Source organism: Gavialis gangeticus, unplaced genomic scaffold, assembly GCF_001723915.1.
Source record: "Gavialis gangeticus isolate Ggan-Ray unplaced genomic scaffold, GavGan_comp1, whole genome shotgun sequence".
NCBI lineage: Eukaryota > Metazoa > Chordata > Crocodylia > Gavialidae > Gavialis > Gavialis gangeticus.
Genome location: NW_017729022.1, coordinates 156,314,279 through 156,333,386, shown reverse-complemented (window position 1 = coordinate 156,333,386; position 19,108 = coordinate 156,314,279). Strand labels below are relative to the sequence as shown.

The window sequence follows — 19,108 nt, the reverse complement described above, 5'->3', positions numbered from 1 at the left end:
AATTTGAGCATCCCCTGCCTCCTAATTTGGTTAGTCCACCAAAACTGGAGATCTCAGGGGCTTTACAGCTGGTCATTATGACCTGATGTGAATTCTGCAGGTTTCTACCTTATTGTGGGGTTTCGGGGAACACTATGCTACTGCATGTTTTCAATATCCCAGGATATGTGTCTGTTAACTTCAGACTGTTGCCTAAGAAATCGAATCTTTGCCACAAACAGACTTTAGAAACCAACTAACACTTGACATTCCCTTGGACTATTATTTTAATGGAAGCCAATTTCTAAAAGCAATTTTTTAAATATCATTCTTTAGCCATCAGGGTGTCACCAGGTGAGAAGATAGGAAACTTTACTTGTCTTGTATTTCTGTCTTCAAAACTATGGTCAGTTTTTCTTGTACAATTATTTTATCCTGCATAATAAATCCTTTTGTTGTTTATCTCCTTACCATTGCCTGTAGAAAGAGTGAAATTTGGGTGACGGATATTTTAGGCTAGCCCTTTTTATGGAAAGGATGACCTAAACATTTTTTCACAACCCAAAAGGGAGACCACCTGGAGCTGTCAGAGATTCCCTTGCTGCAGCTGTGGCATCTGGTATAAGGGCAGTAGAGCTGAAGCTTTCTGTGAGAAGGAGTTATCCCAGGGCAACCTTGGTCTGTTCCTTGGGATAAGCAGTGGAACAGTGGGGAGAAACTCAGAGCTCTGGGGTGGGTTTGTGACAATGACCAGCAAATAAAAAGCCCTCCCTGCTCACTCCTACTGCCCACATGCCCAAGCTCAGTACTCATGACCCCTATAAGTAATCTTTGCTGCCTAATTGCTAGGTTTAAATATGAATGGAGTGGGAACAGGTCAGCAGGGTTTGTTCCTTGGAAGTGGTCCCAGACTCTGGGCAAGCAGTGTAGACATGGCCTTAAAGACACAGCCTGATTGTTTGTCTAGTGTGTAGTTACTAGAATTGGTTAGAAGCAAAGTAAGCTCCCTTCAGTTGAAAATTATGTTTTGTGTAGCATTGTATACTTCTTACGCACTTCTATGGGCTAGACCCTGGCCTACATCAGTGGTTCCCAACCTTTTTTGTACCAGGACCCATTTGTAAACTTTGATGGCCAGACCCAACCCAGTAAATATTTTAAGTAGAAAACAGCCCTAGCCCTGCTGGTGCTCCTCACTCCCAACCCACAGCCCCTCCAACCCACAGCCCTGATGGTGCCCCTTACTCCTGACCCACTGCCTCCCCTCTCCAGCCCCCCAGTATGTCAGGCAGGGTATGCGTATGTCTGGGGTATGGGGGGATTTATGTGCCCACAGCAGGCATGGGACTGCAGCCTGCCCAGACTGGCATGGACAGGGTGATGAGACTCATCGCTGCTACTGCTGCTGCCAGGATGCCTGAGCCAGCTGTGCCACCAGCAGCACAAGGACTAATGAATGGAGGGAGCTGCGCTGCCCTCACCTCCTCCTGCCACTAGCTGCTTGCACACCAGGCCACAACTCTACCCTGCCACCATGGCCTACCTGCCACCACTACTGCTGCTCCCCTCAGACCACCTGCTCTTTCCACAGCCCTACCTACCCTCTGGGGTACAGCCATAGCTTGAGGGGAGCAGCAGCAGTTGCGATGGAAGCATCCAGGGCATGGCAGCAGGGTAGAGCTGCAGTTGGGTGTATGGGACGAAGTGAGGACATGGCTCGCCCCACCCATTACTCCTCCTGCCTGGCTGCCACATGCATGTGTACGCACACCCATGCATGTGGTGGCCCCTTCCTGATCGCTCTCCTCCTGGCCCCCAGCCTCAAGCATCCCCTTGTAGCCTAGAATTCTGCCAGCCTGAAAGGCTACTATTTTCTCCTTTAAAGGAGAAAATCCACATTTTCCCATGATAAATAGAAAACCCAGATCCCTGTTTATTAGTATGCACAATATTAACATATGGTGAAGCACAAGCAGCATCTATTTTTTTTAAAATGTATGCAAAATAGATCTATTTTTAAAGTTTGTTCATGACCCTTTTATATATTCTTGCAACCCACTTTTTGGGTCGCAACCCACAGGTTGAGAATTCTGGTCTACATATTTCCTTTACATAAGGATGAAAATTGAGGAAGGTACAATAGCCTCGAGTGAGCAGCTCCTACATTTCTCTTTCTGCAGCTGGTGGCCAGGTTGCTTTTATATTTTAGCAAGCTCTTGTTTTTATTGGCAAATAGTACAATGTGGAGCAGTTTTATGGACCAGTCTGATGTGTAGTGGCCTAGGACTGATTAAAGGATATGGAAAGTTAATGTAAAGCCAACTCTGCAATGTGTACACAAACAAGCTGCTACACTCCTGGGGGTAGCCACATAAGCTAAACCTGCCTCCCAACCGTTCTTCTTTCTCATGCAATGAAGTATGAAAACATATAGTCATTTTAGTGTCTTTGGGACTATTTAAAAGAAAAGGCCCTGTTTCTCCCTTGCATTGTAACTTCTGGAGTTATTTGCTCTGAGATCTAAGGAATGAAAAGTCAGTATAAAATGCTTTAGAAACAGAAGGGTGGCTGGAACTTTTGGAATAGAAATGATTTTTTAAGGAGAACTAGCATTATATAACCACTTTGGGCATGTTTTTGGAGAGAAATGACTGTGTAAGGCAGTGAAAAAAAATCAAGCCCCAAAGTGCCAAGCTTTGTTGCAGGATTCATAGATGGAGCTGCTATTGATATCCTGCACATCTGAGTGGGACCTGACTACTAAGAAACAGAAGAAAACGCTTCACTAAATGACTTGAATTAATTTTATATTTAAGATTTATACCCAGTACAAGAGACAAATATGTATGCTAACATAATGAAATAAGCTGGTTAATGAAGCAACATTTAGACTGATTTTGGCAAGAACAGTCTCAGGGATAAAGCAGTTAGTACAAATCAATCTAATCCTGGTCTGAGCTGTCCCTCTGGTTTCTTCTGGCCCACAGTAGATCTTTGCAGGATGACTTGGATTATTTTCCTTAGACCTTTGTTGGCTATTTTCAAGTCTGCTACAAGATAGGGCCAAGTTAGTAGGTGCTAAGCCAGAGCCCATATGTTTTTTCTAGGAAGTAGAAGGCAGGTGTCATCTTCTGGATGGTTGCTTGGTAAATGGAACAGGTTTTTTTTACTATATTGTGTATTTTGTGGTGAATGAATGGAGGTGTGGGAGATGGAGCTGTTTTTAACGTCAGCCTTGAAAGGTCCACACAAAAACCTATTGAAGAAATCAACACCATATCATTAGCAGGCATGATACAGTGATTGGCTATGTACCACAGTAATGCATGATGTTACAGAAGAAGAAAGAAGCACTTAGTTTACTCAGCTCAGTGTTCAGAAAGTATTCAAATTTAGAGAACTAGATGTAGACTCAAGTTGTACATAGCTCCTGTGCTGGCCTTCTGCATAGGGGCGACCTTTACCAAAGAAGAACATCCTACTGCATTCCTTGCTTTCTTGAAGATTCCCTAGAAGATCAGACCATGCCAGGAAAATAACACAAACCCCACACCTAAAAGTATGCTTTTACATTGACTGGTTATGCTAATCAAGTTTTTAAGAATTAAACATTCTGGGGCTGATCCTGATCTCACTTGTATCGCTATCAAGTAGGTATAATTCCACTGGAGTTGCACTGGCATGAACTGGTTTGTGATCAAAATTGGGCCTCTTGTTGAGTTTCCTCTGAGATATATTAAATGAAAATTAAGCTAGATGAAAACTCTTGAAATTGTCTGACACCAAGCCCAATAATAAAAATTGGGCACCTTTCATCTGAGGATCTACAGCCTTTATAGTGAATCAGTTAATTAAGACCATCTCACAACACCTCTGCCAGGCATATGCAGTAGTATATGCATTTTAGAGATGGTGATACCAACAGAGAGGGGTTAAAAAACTTATTCCAAAATCATACAGTGATGAAGTAGCAATTTTGAAGCATAGAAGCCATGAATCCCAATTCACCTCTTCAGTTACTAGATTCACTCGAGCAAATACAGACAGATTCCAGTGAAGTCATGCAGTATCTCATATAGTTGGCTCTGTGCATGGCACAACTTTTTGGCAAGGCAGCTAACACCTGCACTATGGCAAGCCAGGAAATGCCAAATTTAATTTAGAACTGTGGTCCAGAACCTCAACCGAGATAAATGTAGTGAAATCCCATTAACTTCACAATGTTGTTTTAACATTAAAGAGGGAGCTGGGATAAAAGGATTTATCACAACTTAACAATTATTCAAGGCCAGGTAAGATTTTAGAAAATTAGGTTGATCTAAGTGGCACTACACCCTTTAAAAGGAACACCTGAGAATGCTGATGTTAACTGACCTTCTGTCTTACAGATCATTACAAGAATTATCCTAAAGAGAAAACAACATATAACTACGACCACTGTTATAACCACATTGTTATAACCACAGCCATATGCATTGTTAACAAGACTGAATTGCCACTTGAGGAAAAGATAGTGAGCCTATCTGGATATGTTACGAGTACCAATAGGCTATACTATGAGTCAAACAAAATGATAACATATAACAGTATATGCTTCTAAAAGAAACGAGGCAATCAGGACTCATAGTACAGATGATATTTTTTATTAGACCAACAAGATTTTTGCAAAAAAAAAAAAAGTCCTTAATTGCAAGCTTTTGGACACAAACACATTTCATCAGGCCTTGGAGAAAAGATTGTAGAAGTTCCACTGGGTAGAAATGAAAGTTCATATTTCATAGGATTTCACATGGGAGTCAATAGATGGAAAACTCCCTTGGGCTGTCAGTTCATAGCTAGTATGGAGCTCTGAACTGGATACCCTCTAAAAGAAACAGGCTTTTTTATTGGCAATTGTTTTCTCAGGCTTAAATAATCATGAAAATAAGGACTTAGTTACAAATGGCTACAAACATTTATTTTATTTTATTTTACAAACTGGTTATAGGTGGTTACAAACTTTGATAAACCTGTGATAAAAATCCTCTGGGCAGTCAGTTCATAGCTGGTATGGAGCTATGAACTTGGATACCCTCTAAAAGAAACAGGCTTTTTATTTGCAATTGTTTTCTCAAGCTTAAATAATCATGCAAATAAGGAACTGGTTACAGGTGGCTACAAACTTTTATACATTAGGCTGCATATACAACTTATTTAAATATCCGAAGAGACAAAGAAGCATTTAGTTAGTTATAAGCTACATTGATCCCTGGCACTCAGGAAATTCTGGTCTTGGTTTTGGTTATTAAAGTGAGGTGACAGGAGTCAGCCTGGAGTAACTTCATGGACTCCATAGGCTTTCTCCCACTTGCTTTCCAACCTCCAGACCTTACTTGTCTACTGGGATCAGTCCTTTCATCTTGTTGCTATGGCTCCTCTTCCCATTCCTACCTCATTGCCCCTTTTCACACTGCTTCCTATATCTGGATTAACATTGTGGTTTTTTCCCTTCAGGCCAAGGAATTTAAAAGCTTCTCATTCAAAGCTTTCCACAAAATCCATTTCCTATGCCTTGTGTTCATTCTGTATTTCCAAACCGTGGATGACTTTCTGGTTCTACTGAAATCAATTGCAAAACTCTCACTGACCTCATTGGGACCAGCACTTCATGTCATATGCCTAGATCTGTCTACACTGTAAATTCTTTGAGGCAGACGCTCCAAGTCAGATTTTCAAAAAAGTTCAGGCCCCAGATACGCCCACTGGGATGCCTCTTGATGGATTTTCAATAGAACTGAGCACCCAGCTATTTAAAATTATCCTAGTGGCCAATTCCAAAGTTTTGCCATAAACTGATAGTTTGTTATCATTATTATTTATTTAAAAAGCAAGATCATAATCTGACCTATCATATATAAATTATTTTTTTCCATTCATAACACCCCTACAAAGTAGAAAAGTGTTGTTACTCCCTAATTTACAAATGGGGAATTGAAGCACAGAGCAATTAAAGCAAGCATTTTCAAACTGCTTTGCCTAAAACAAGGCACCTGAAGGAATTTGATCTTCAGAGGTGCCACCACTTCCATTGATTTGACCATCTCCAAACTCAAGCCTGGTATTGCAGATTTCCTTAATTTCTGGAGATCTTATTTTAGAAAGCTCAGCTAAATTTATGAAGACATCAATGTATACTGTTTCCACTTACTGATCAAGCACTGGCTGAGTGCTAAGGGTACAAACTTGTTCTATTTCTGTAGTTTCTGGCAGTTTGAGGGTCTGTCCCCTCTGTTCTAAAATTCTTGTTGAACTTTCATTGTTGTTATCTTTCATGGGATCTTCAAAACATCCCGATGTTTTGAACATTTTTTGAACATTTTTTTAATCTATTTTGAAGCGTCGGACTTGAAAAGCAATAAAGAACAGTATCTAGTGCACTGTTCAGGAACTTAAAGGCAAAGGAGGCATGGAATAACTAGCTCATAGCTTTATAAGTGAGACTCTGAGGGCTTACTTTCCAAACAATGAAACCAACTAAAGCAAACAAAATAACAGGCGAGAAGCAGACACCATATACCAAAACAATGATCATTAACAATCTCATAGTTCTTTGGATGCTCTTCCCTCTAGCCATTTTCTTCTGCTTTGGCTTAAAGAGAACACAGAAAATACAGAAAAAGATGATGCCTAAGGATATAAAAAATTCAATAAAAATTAACATCCTATGCCAGTGGTCCACCAGTGAAGTGTCTGTCTTAGGGTCATCATAACTTTGACATGTAGTATTATCCTGTACAACAGGCAAGGTAAAGATATGGATGTTCAGCAGTATACGTAAGATCCAAAGCAAAGTTGCTATTTTTGCAGCACAGGTATTGATAGTTTACTCAGCTGATGGTGAGGATGAACCACTTTAAAATAGCGATCTACTGCAATAGCTGTAAGAAATACAATATTTGCTGTTCTGTTCATTGATAACATGAACAAATTGACCTGACAAAATCTTTTTGAGAAGGTCCAGACTTCGTTCCTGGTATAGTAGTGCATATGAAATGGTAAACTGGCTACTAGGAAGAAATCAGTGACAACTAAGCTGAGTAAATACATGGTGCTTGATTTCCAGAAATTCCTGTTAAAGCAAAAGATGACCAAAACAATGCCATTTCCAATAATTCCCATAACATATTCTATGCCAAGCATGGGGACAAGGATTTTTGAAACTGTATCATGGACTGTAGGTGTGTTATTCATTGCTACGATCCTGGAGCTCTTCCTATTTTCTTTTTAAAATATCTGTTGCCTACAGTTGGATGGCAACTTGAGATGCTTTGCAGTCCTTGCCAAGAATCTGTGAAGTGAGCTGCAGAGGAAATACAGTGAAATTTCAAGGCTTGGTATATTTGTTTGTATGCAAACTGTGAGTCAATCTCAACATAACACATGAGTCTTTCATGAATCCCTTTGCAACAGTTGCAAGATAATAATCTTATCAGTGGACTGTGAAATACTCCCAGGTTGCCAGTAAAGGCTGTTGGTTGTAGCCTTGATGGGCTAAGGACACAGGCAGACAAGGTTCTTTGCGTAAATGTGACATCTTTTATTAGACCAACTAAATAGTGGGAAAAATTGTTCTTTGCAAGCTTTTGGGAACAAACACCCTTCTTCAGGCATAGGGAGAGTCTTGTGGTGTTTTATGTGCTCTTCTGGGTGGAATGGAAGCCAATAGGCAAAATTCAGGTCTGTGAAAATGCAAACGTGGCAGTTGAGAATTTGAGGGAATGGGAGAGAGTCATACCTATTGTTTCCTATTCCCTTTGATCTTCACTGCCACACATTTGCATTTTCACAGACCTGCATTTTGTGTATTGGCTTCCATTCCACCCAGGACAGCACACAAAACACCACCAGATTCTCTCCATGACTGAAGAAGGGTGTTTGTGCCTGAAAGCTTGCAAAGAACTTTTTTCTCAACTATTTAGCCAGGTTGCCAGTAAAGCATTGTCATAGCATATCTGATAGAGCTGTTCTAGGACTAAAGAAATTTAGACTGTATACTTGAAGTTTAGCTTGCTCTCTTTTCCCTGCTTCTCACCCCTTCTACTTGCCCTTCATCCCCTAGGAACAAGACTAGAAGGCCAACTGCTCCCTTTGCTCAGGACTCCAAGCCAAATGCCTGTATGTACCTTAGTAGTTTGATCCTAGTATTTCTTGCATGTGATTTGGCAAGAGAAACAAAGGAATTGCTCAGCTGGCTCAGACCAGTCATCCATCATACTCATGTTCTATCTTGTCAGAGACATTGTTGAGGGCATTGGCAGCTGCTTTGGAGGAGAATGCAAGAACCCTGCAAATAGCAGGCTTCTTAGGGTGAAAGATACCTATCCCCTTTCAGCTATTGGTTGGTTTATGGCCTGAAGTATGGGAATGTATGAACCTTCTATAACTCTTTTTAAAATCCTTACAGGTGTAATATTGTGTAAACTTGCTGCTCAGACATCAAATGCTTTGCAGAATCCTGGTGAGCCCCTGACCTCAAAGATATCTTCTGGCAATGCGTTCCTAACTAGTTCCTGCATTAAAGTTGGCCAGAAAGAAGTATTTCTGTTCCACAAGGAATTCTGAAATGAAAAATAATCAGTCTGAAATGGAACACCAGATGAAACTGTCTGTAACATGGGAATTTTAAATTAAAAAAAATTGAAATAGACATGTAATTTTCATCTTTCTGATGCCTCTAGGTGGGATCCTGGCAAATGCAGCTTCAAAGAAACCTTGGGAGCCCTGAAAATCCCAACTCCGTGATTGTCTGGTGGCAAGGACCTTGAAAGTCCATATGCTGCTACAGAGTTGGCAATCTGAAAGATGTGGGAGCTCAGACTAACCTAGAGTTAAGAGACTGGAAGCCTCGACCCCAAAGCCTCCCTCCAGGAGGATTGGTATACTGCTGGGACAGGGAATTGGCAAGTTTTATCAAAACTGTTTCTTTTTTTCTCCTGATTTGTGCCTCTTGAGTCAACAAATTAGAGCTCACACCACAATACGGAACAGTGCTTGCTCCTGTGAATTGTGACTCTGAAGCTTTGTTGATTATTGTGTTTCTTGGTGCAGTACCTACTGAATATTTTGCTGGTGCACAACACAGAAATTTGGAATGGAAATCTTCAGTGAAATTTCAGTTTTACTGTATTTTATTTTGGGAGTGGATCTGATGTTGATGCACAGCATTCCCCAATAGAAAAAAATTGCACTCAAAGACTTCCAAGCAGCAATAATATGTATTCTGTAAGCCTCTGACCATAGAACTCAGGCTTGTACTCCACAAACACAACTTGCATTTTCTTTAAAAAAAAGTGGCTATGGTCCTTAGATTTATACTTTAAAAAAGGGTAAATAAAAGACTTTGAAATGAGTATAAAACTGTTGAACTATTGATTTTTCAAGTGTGCAGACATCCTGGAACAAGAGCTCTGAGAGGTGAGAACTCCCTTTTTCCTTTCCATTTCCTGTGCTATGAACACACAATTTCAGTGTCAGTGCTATTGCTTATTTAACTGCTGAACATTTTACTACATAATTTGTCATCTTTCACTAATCAGTGAATTCAGAACCGATGTTTGCTTTGCCCCCTGTTTCTTTCAGAAGCTGTAAACCCCCCCGGCCCCCTAACCCAAGATACTACTTTTTATTTTTTGCAGTGTGTGGTCATAAAAGAGTCTATGGCACTTTGGAAAAAGGAGGTCATGTAAGAGCTTTTAGCCAACACTTTACCCTTTGTTTTGCTATGCCGTGTGTTGCTTGACATTTGGGTTCTTTCTACAACCCAGAAATAGCTGCATTTCAGTGCTGCTGCATGTATTTAATTTGTTAAGTTGTTTTGAGGCCCATCAAAATGAAAATGCCATATAAGATAGTAGTAACAGAAATAACACATAAAACCAAACAGTTCCTACAGTAGGGCTGATATCTAAATCTTTGTGTCTTTGTGCCTTTTGCTCTGGTCATATACCTCAAGACCTACAAAAGTTAATTGCTAGTAGGGAGGATTGATTGTAGAGAAGTTCTTTCACATGGGCTGCAGAATGGGGTGGGCCACCCGGGCCATGGCCCAACCAACTTTTAGCACATTAATTTACCTAGCTATGCAGTTAAAAAATACCTATACAGTTTTAACTGGAATGACAATTGAGCATTTGTAGGTTATATAAATTAACGTGCTAAAAGTTGGTCAGGCAATGGGCCACCCCATTCCATGCTCTATGTTTCATCAACTTGAAAGAGCTTATCTAGTCAAACCAGACAGTTTAAAGGGAAGTTTGTTTCTTTTTTCCTCTTTTTTAAAATTTAACATTAGCACATACTGGGTGTGGCAAAGTAATTTCTGGTCAACTTAGTCAATGGATTTCAACCAGGAATGAATTTGACTCATTCTGAATTTCTACAGTATCCCTCTAAAAAAATGGGATCCCAATATTTCCATTTCCAATTGCACTGGCTTAATGTTGGGCTAATGAAGTACATACAGCTATAATAGACCAAAACGTGTGATTGATGCATATTAAATGTGGTGGAAGAAGTTACAAATTCAGACCTGGGTGCAGTATATTTCATAACTTGACTACTGAAGCTTTATTATTTTAAGTGGAAAAATAATGTAATAAAATATATTTGTTACCCATGACATGTTGCAGGCATTGAGCCAGGACAGATTCCTGCTGTTTCTGATTTCCGTTCAAAATTCTTAGAAAATGTTGAGGTAAAAGTACACTTGTCTGAACTGCTAAAAAGAACAGTTAATTTGCAACGTTAAAACACAGTTAATTCTATTGCATTTACATGCCTCTCCTTGATTATTATAAATAAAGAAGTGTTCCTAATTGACATTAGAAATGATAGAAGGTAATAGAGAGCACTGATTAAGAAGAATAAGAAGAATAATACTTAGTGCATGAACCTGGATGGTAGATATTGCATGATAAATTGCCTTTTTCACTGAAATATATTTGGCTATGTGAGAGAGTCACAAATACCCAACTGAGTATGACAAAGCTTTATCATCTAAAACCATGGTTGGTTAAAATATGGCCTGCAGACCAGGTCTAGCCTGTAGAGGGACTTTGTCTGGCCTGCAGCAGATCCCTCAGTCCCTCCTGGCCCAGGTGCTATGCAGCCCATGGCACATCTCACCACCCACAGGCACACATCAAGGCTAGGGCGGCTCCATGGCTGGACTCCATTTCTAGGCAGCCCAGGTAATGGAGGCTCCTTACAGCTGCCACCACCACTACCAGTCATGGCCCCATGGAGACGGCTGATGATCCACATGCACAGCCCCAGCCTGGGCCCAACCCACCCTGCATCTGCTCCGGACCTGCCCTGACCAGAACAGATCAATTCTGGACTAGCCAGAAGCCACGTGCACTGCCTTGGCCCTGCGCTGCCCCATGCCTGCTCCAGACCTACCCGCCCACAATGAACAGTGGTGATGGTGGCTAGGCAGAAGCTACTGCTGGGCAATGGAGGAATAGCACTACCTCCCCCTTGCTGCTGCCAGTACCTTCTTGCTGTTGTCACCCAGAGTCCGTGCCTGGGCTGTTCTGCAGCTCCACTCTGCCTCCTTTACCACCACCACCACCAACACTGCCTCCAAGCCATCCAGCAGGACAGCAGTAGCAGTGGAGAGGAGCTGCAGGTGCAAGTTGGGCCAGGGTCGGGGCTGGGGTCAGGGCTGGGGCCAGGGCTGTGTGTGGGAGTCTCAGCTGGTCTGGATCTTGTCTGCTGCAGCTGGAGTGAGTCTGGAGCAGGTGTGGGGCAGGCTGGGGTTGAGGCTGTGTGCTCAACTGCTGCTGTGTGCTGGTGGCAGCAGCAGCAGTGGGGAGGAACCACAGGGTTCCCGGGTTCCGGTTTTGGTAAGTTGTTGTAGGGTAGGGGGTGCTGACCGGCCTACCACAGCACCCCCAAACTGTCTATGTGGCCCATGGGCCCAAATAATTGTCCATCCTTCATCTAAAAGGTCATTACATTCATTGTACACTTCTAATATTTATCAAGGAAATAAAATCATTCTTCCTCATACTGAAGGTTAAAATGGTCTATCATTTCTGGGATCTCCTTAAAAGGTAGGTATATGATGGCAGGTGAAAAGTCTACATCGCTAGAAGGGAACCTCTTCTAGAATTCATGGTGCTCAGGAGAGGTCCCAGAAGACTAGAAGAGGGCCAGTGTTGTGCCCACCTTCAAGAAGGGGAGGAGAGAGGACCTAGGGAACTACAGGCTGATCAGCCTGACCTCAATCTCAGGAAAAATCCTCAAAAAATTTCTCAGGGAGTCCATATGCAATATGCTGGTCGAAGGCAAAGTTCTGAATGATAGCCGGAACGGTTTTGTCACAGGAAGGTCATGTCTGACTGGCCGTGTCCTTCTGCGACCAGGTTACTCACCACCTGGATAAAGGAGATGAGGTCAATGGCATTTACTTGGACTTTAGGAAGGCCTTTGACTTGGTGTCCCATGAGGGAGTGAAAAGCACATTCACAAAGTTCGCCAATGACACTAAGCTTTGAGGAAGTGCGGCCATGTATCAGGGTAGGCTGACAATCCAGGCAGACCTAGACAGATTAGTTAAATGGGCGGACCAGAACCAGATGCTGTTCAACACTGAGAAGTGTAAAGTGCTCCATCTGGGGAGGAAAAATCCGCAACAAACTTACAGGCTTGGTGGTGCTAGCTAGCACTACATCTGAAAGGGACCTGGGGTTCGTAATTGACCATAAAATGAATATGAGCCACCAGTGCGATGCTACAGTTAGCAGAGTAAACAGTATGCTGGCATGCATCAATGGATGCATCTCAAGCAAAACTAAGGAAGGTATTCTCCCGCTCTACTCCACATTGGTGAGACCACAGCTGGAGTACTGCATCCAGTTCTGGCGAGGATGGACAGATCCTGCCACACTTCAAAAAGGATGTGGAAAACTTGAGAGAGTCCAGAGAAAAGCCATTCGTATGATTAGAGGCCTGAAGAGCAAGCCATACAAAGAAAGGCTGACAGATATGGGACTGTTCAGCCTAGAAAAGAGAAGACTTCAGGGGAATTTGGTGGCAGCTTACAAATATATCAGGGGTGAACATCAGGGGCTAAGCAAAAAACTATTCACCAAAGCACCCTAGGGAAAAATCAGGAGCAATGGTCATAAACTCCTAGAAGAAGTTTAAGACTAGATATAAGGAAAAACTTCTTCATGGTTCATGTGACCACACTCTGGAATAGATTCCCTGCAGGCCTACTCTGGAGATCTTCAAAAGGAGACTGAACACACACCTTGCTGGGGTTGTTTGACCCCAGCAGTCTTTCCTGCCCAGTGCAGGGGGGCTGGACCTGATGATCTCACAAGGCCCCTTCCAGCCCTAAACTTCTGTGAATTTGTGAGAAAGACCTTTGAAGTTATAAGCATCATAGCTAAGATTCTGTGTGGGGTGTGCCAAAGGCTGTAGAATGAAGCCAAGCACTGTTTCCCATCCTTTAGGAGGAGAAGTGGGGAGCATAGGAGTTCCCTGATGTCAGAATTCCTGAGCAATAGGAGGATGGAAGTTCTTTCCTATTTTGTTTGTTTGGGCACGAAGTGATACAGCATGTCTTAGCAGTGACCCAGCTGACCCGGGCAGGTTGCCTTATTAGTCTGAAAAGATTAATTAGGAATTAGAGTAACCTGAAAGACAGACTTGTTTGTTGTCATGGTGGCAGCAGAAGAGCTTATCTCAAGAGGAGCTTCTAAACTAGGACAGTGAATGCTATAAACTTGGAATTTAAAATCTGATTTTTATTAGTGTTGTTAACCCTTTCAGCAACATTGTAGCTGTGGACTGTGCCCTCTGAGGCAATACATTAGGGCTGACTCCACACACAGCATTTGCTCCTGTGAACTGTGATGATGAAGCTTTGCTGATTCTTGTGTTTCTCTGTGCAATATTTACTAAATATTTTGCTAGAGAATAGCACAGATGTTTGGAATGGAAATCTTCAGTGAGCTTTCAGTTTTACTATATATTATTCAGGAAGTTGATTTAGCCTGTTCTCCATACTGAACCATCTTTTGTCACCCACCCCTATACTGATCCACGTAAAGCCATTACTTTAGACCAGCTTATAGTGCTGTAAACCCAACAAACAGCACATGCTTATCTCTGATTTGTATTATTTTTTCTTGCAGTTTCATTTCATTTCATTTCATTATGAGGAGCCTAGTTTTCCTTCAAACCTTCATTTGCACCCTGCCTATGGCTCTTAAAAATCTTTAGTTGTTAAACTAAACTTCCTTTGCAGTGGATGTGTCTACACAAGATGCTTTATTGTGCAGTAGACTAATTTGCCTTTCAGTAAAGCGTCACCAAGTAACTGTGCTCATAAACTACTGTGCAGTAAATTAATCTACTGTGCAGTTAGCTTGTACTTGTAAACACAGCTGACTGGGCTTGTGTAGACACTGACTGGGAGCATATTTTCTCTTGGTCAGCCACACCAGCAGGGGCCTGGTCCTAGAGCTGCTCAGCTCTCAACTCCCCCCTGGAGCCAGGACCCGATCACTGCAGGGACTGGATCCCTCTCTGCACACCTGTCCCAGCACTGTGAGGTTGCTTCACAGGAACTATTCCTTCCCCACTCAGCCTATATTTCAGTTTTTGCAGAAGTGGGCAGCAGGGGCAAAGACAAACTTATTTTTTGTGTGCCCTTCTGCCCAGGGCAGCTGAATTCTACCAGGAAATGAAATGGGGTCTCATTTGCACTAGACATCAGAGGTCAGTAAGCAGGCATGACTGATGTGTTAAAAGGATTCAGAGCTTCTCACATAGTGCCACAGACAGCCAACAAACAGGCACACTCAAATCAGGCTTAGTGCCACTGCTGCTATCACTTGGGATAGGGAAGGTTCTTGTGATCAAGGCATGGGACCAAGGGCCAAAGAGACCTTAGCCTCCCCAACGCCCTTTCCCATTCACCCCAGTTTAAGGGCAGATTTCATGTATGGTTTCAGTCCATTGCTCTTTGCCTCAGTTTCCCTACCTATACAATGTAATACCTGTTTCACAAAGGTATTATAGTGTGACAGGACCCTGCCCAAACTACCAGACAGCAGGTGGTCAGCATGAGTCCAGGAATGAAAAAAAGCATGTGGTTCTGCTTGAGGGGACAATGTGCCCAGTTATTCCAGATCAGCCCAGAACCAGGTGGCCGGATGGTAATCTGACCAGATGGCACTATGCTAGGTGAAAGAGGCATGTTGATTGGCTTGAAGCCTAGAGAAAGAGGGCTAAAAGATGGGCCAAAGAGAGAGGAAGTGTAACATGCTGGGACACAAGGAGGGGGCCCACGCATTCCCCCTGCTGTTGGAGAAGTAGATCTTGCAGCCACAGAGGCTGCCAGTCCAAAGCCCGTGCTGGAATAGCACAGGTCAGGTGGGGAAGGGAGTGGGCAGTGCAAAGGAGCTGGGCAGGAGAACAGACAGAGTAGCTGTGCTGAAACAGCTGGCCAGTGCTGTGGGACCAGTGGGGAAAGCCAGGGAACAGGAGTGCCCCAGAAAGTAGCAAGCCAGAGTGTGGGACCTGTACAGAGCCATCTCAGGCCAGCCCAAACAGCGCAGCACCCTACAAGGGATGTAGGCAAGGGGGCTCTCCTTGTGTCCAGATACAACCTACCAGCACATGCAGGGAGCCCAGACAAGGGTGATCATAAGTGGAGCCCCAAGGCATCCTGGACTAAGTTCATTACCCCATTATAGCGGGCTCAGCTCACACCGAGGCATCAATGCCCTGCCCAGCCAACTAGCCTGAGCAATTTAAGTTCAGTTACCTGTTTTTTTGTAATATTTTCAAGCAAAGGTGTGGAACCATCCTAAGCTTGTTCAAACCTCACCAAGCACCTAGAAGGAAAAAAACCAAGTAGAAAACAGATTCACCACCAAGGTCCAACAGCAACACCCAAGTGGAAAGGGAGGAGGAGCCCCACTGAAGCCCAACAGTGACTTGACTACACCAAGGACATCTGTTACATGTGGAGAGGGGGGTCTTTAATTAGAGTGGCTCTGAGAGCTGCTCTAATTAAAACACCTGAAGCATCTTGTGTATTCAGTGTCCCACATTTCAAAATGGTGGCTGGGGTGCTTTAATTAAAGCTCATTTGGTGAGCTTTAGTTACAGCACCCCTGCTGCCATTTTAAAGAACAGGGATGCTGAATACATGAATCATAAAATCTGCTCTGGCACACTTTAATTACAGCATGTTGGGGCAGCATCCCCTCACATCTACAGGCACCAAGTGACCACAGATACCACCTCCTCATAATTAAACATTCTTCTGATAGAAACAGCAAGCCGTGGCAGGAAAGAGGAGAAAGGTGCATCATGACCAGGTGAACAGGGCCACCCATCAGTGGCTTTTCTAGGCATGAACCCATCACAACTGGTATATAAAGAGAGAATAAAATGATCAGAGTCAGTAAAATGGGAGTACAAGGGAGATACAAGCTTATTCAGTAGGAGCCAAGAGGCAAGGATTGTAATTAAATGTGTAACTCCCCCCCACCCTCCCAAGTCAGTTGTGTTAAAAGCTGAAGTTGTCAAATAGCAGAAAAAGCACAATAGCTAGATTAAAAATGATAACTGACTCATGACTAACTCAGACATTTGCATTTAAGTATAGTCACCATTCTGAAAATTATATCCAATTATATCCAATGCAAAACTGCCATCTTAGGCAGAACCTTGGTATGCAGAAAATGTTTCTAATTAATCAATTTGCTTGCCATCTTAAATAATGCTTCAGCAACAATTCCTTCTATTCAATTGCTTCAACATACCTGAACATTTAAATCAATTAATTCTCATACTTTCCTTTAGTAATTTACTTGGAGATGGGGGGAGCTAGCATCAGGACTTTCTCTTTTTGACAGTGTGGTTATTTACACAGAGACTAATTTGGAATGCTTGAAGGGCATTCTTTTTTGGGGGGTGGCCTGGGGTTGATAAAAGAATATGTGTGCAATATTTCAATTTCAGAAGCCTGTGTAGTATGTTTATGTATGTCAATCAGTCTTTGGTCTCCAACACACCAAAAAATAATGGAAAGGAAAAAAGCAAAAAACCAAAAAACAATTAAAATCCATTATTCAACAAATGGATTCATAACCAAAATCCTAATATCAAAATATCCTCATCAGAAGACTTTCAAGGTTGTCTAAGGATATCCTATACCTGGAAAAGTTAGATTTAGGATAGGGCTGTGCAAAGCTTCGGTCCCTGATTTGTTTCAGTGGAGATTTGACCTGATTTGGTGGCTGAATCTCTGAATCCGAATTGTATCAGAGGACCCTTTAATCAGTCTAAATTGAATTGGAACTCTCCATACCTGCCCTGCTCAGTGACTGGTGCCTCCTGGGTCTGGGTGGGGCACCCGGGGTCCCCCTGTGGCTGTTCGCCAAGCCAGGGGGGCATGTGGGGCCCCCTGCACGCTCCCTGGCAGACCCAGAAGTGGACCAAAAGTGCTTCTGGTCCACTCTTGGGTTAACCACTGAGCATGTGGAGGGCTCCCCTGCACTCCTGTGGGATGGTCCATGCACCCCAGAATTGCAGCGATCGCAAGTCACGCCTGCTACCTCAAGGTACATAGAAAAACTTCTAAAGCTGTGTCTATGTCCGAATCGCCGATTCTCCGAATCAGCATCAAATATTCAGATCTGGATTTGGCTGAATCAAATCAGGGACAGTGATCCAAATCAACAAATCAAAACACTGTCCCTGATTCAGGCCAAATCCGAATTGAATAGGGCCCACTTTGCACACCCCTAATTTAGGATTCACCCAAACACTACAAAAGTTAATATACCACTATAAGGGTGAGGCTCTGTTCCCTCAGGCACCACCCGGAGTTACTAGGAATAATGGCTACAAATTGTTAGACAGAAGGTTCATAATGGACATCAGGAGACATTACTTTACAGTTAGGGTTGCCAGGCTCTGGAATGGGCTCCCAAATGAGGTGGTACTCTCTCCTACCTTGGGGGTCTTCAAGAGGAGGCTGGATAGATATTTGGCTGCAGGTGTTATGACCCTGCACTTGTTCCTGCTCTGGGCAGGCGATCAGACCTGATGATCTGTTTAGGTCCCTTCTGACCCTAAGCACTATGAAACTATGAAACTATCAGAAAAAAAATAAAATTCTCCTGTCTGGCAAGTTGTACCATAACAAAAACTGCCTAGATCAGACCTTCCTCTCGTGAGACCTGCAGAGCCTAGCCAATATATATTTAAAGATTTTTAAGGTTTTTCCTATTGAAATCAATTAGGATAAATGTTTCCAAGTACAGTTTTTAGCTTTAAAATAAAAACAGGTAAGCAAGCTCCTCCTATTTCATGAAGCTGAGAAAGGAGGAACCTGAGAAATAAACCGTTGAAGAATCAAAGATGTCTGAAAATACTGTTACAAGACAATGATATTTGATTAGACCACACTGCAACTAAAACAAATCTCTCTCAGAAACATGTATGACTGATCAGCTAAAGCATGTGAAAATCTTTATGTACACAGCTAATGCAGTATAAGCAAGTCTTCCTGACTGAAAACTGCAAATTATCGCGTGCCACTCTTCCTGTTCAAACTAGTCCATTTTCTATCAATATTTTCCAGCTGAGTCACTAAAGCAGATGATTTAGGTTCTGCCTATATCTAGAAAAATAATGTAGTTCAGTGAAGTGTGTAAACATGGGAACACTGGTCTAGGAGACGACAGGCTGACAGTAAATCATATCTGGATATAAGCTAGGGTTGTGGTGCTTGCTGACATATGAGGGAAAGCATACCAGTACCCTTAGGGCAGCTGTAGGTAGCTACGTTCCACTCCCAGAATACATAGATGAACCCCTAAGAGTTTATGGCACTTTCTAAAATTGTCTGTTGGAGCACTAAGGGTCCATTATCAAGCCCTCTTGTGACTGCAACCAGTCACCCACTGCTATAACATTAGAGGCAGCCTATCAATCTAACGTGCTGCAACAAAACAAATGTATATTAGACTGTAAATTTTTCAAACAAATTCTGCAAAGATCCACAAGAAGCTTTTGATCCTTAAGGTGTCAACAGTGTTTTTGGGCAAAGTGCCAA

At 42.6% G+C, this 19,108-nt stretch overlaps 1 protein-coding gene and 1 long non-coding RNA gene across 2 annotated transcripts in view; one reads left to right on the top strand and one right to left on the bottom strand.

Moving 5' to 3' along the window:
- LOC109296794 overlaps nt 1-9,299 on the top strand; it is a 27,594-nt gene extending 18,295 nt beyond the window's left edge. The window contains exon 3 of the long non-coding RNA XR_002097057.1: nt 8,697-9,299. This is a non-coding gene — a long non-coding RNA (uncharacterized LOC109296794). The remainder of the gene's footprint in view (nt 1-8,696) is intronic.
- OXER1 (oxoeicosanoid receptor 1) lies at nt 6,294-7,555 on the bottom strand. Its single transcript, XM_019516378.1, is given in 2 exon segments — nt 6,294-6,834; nt 6,837-7,555. Coding segments are annotated over 2 exon segments (774 nt in total). The 5' UTR covers nt 7,210-7,555; the 3' UTR covers nt 6,294-6,433.
- Nucleotides 9,300-19,108: the final 9,809 nt, after the last annotated feature.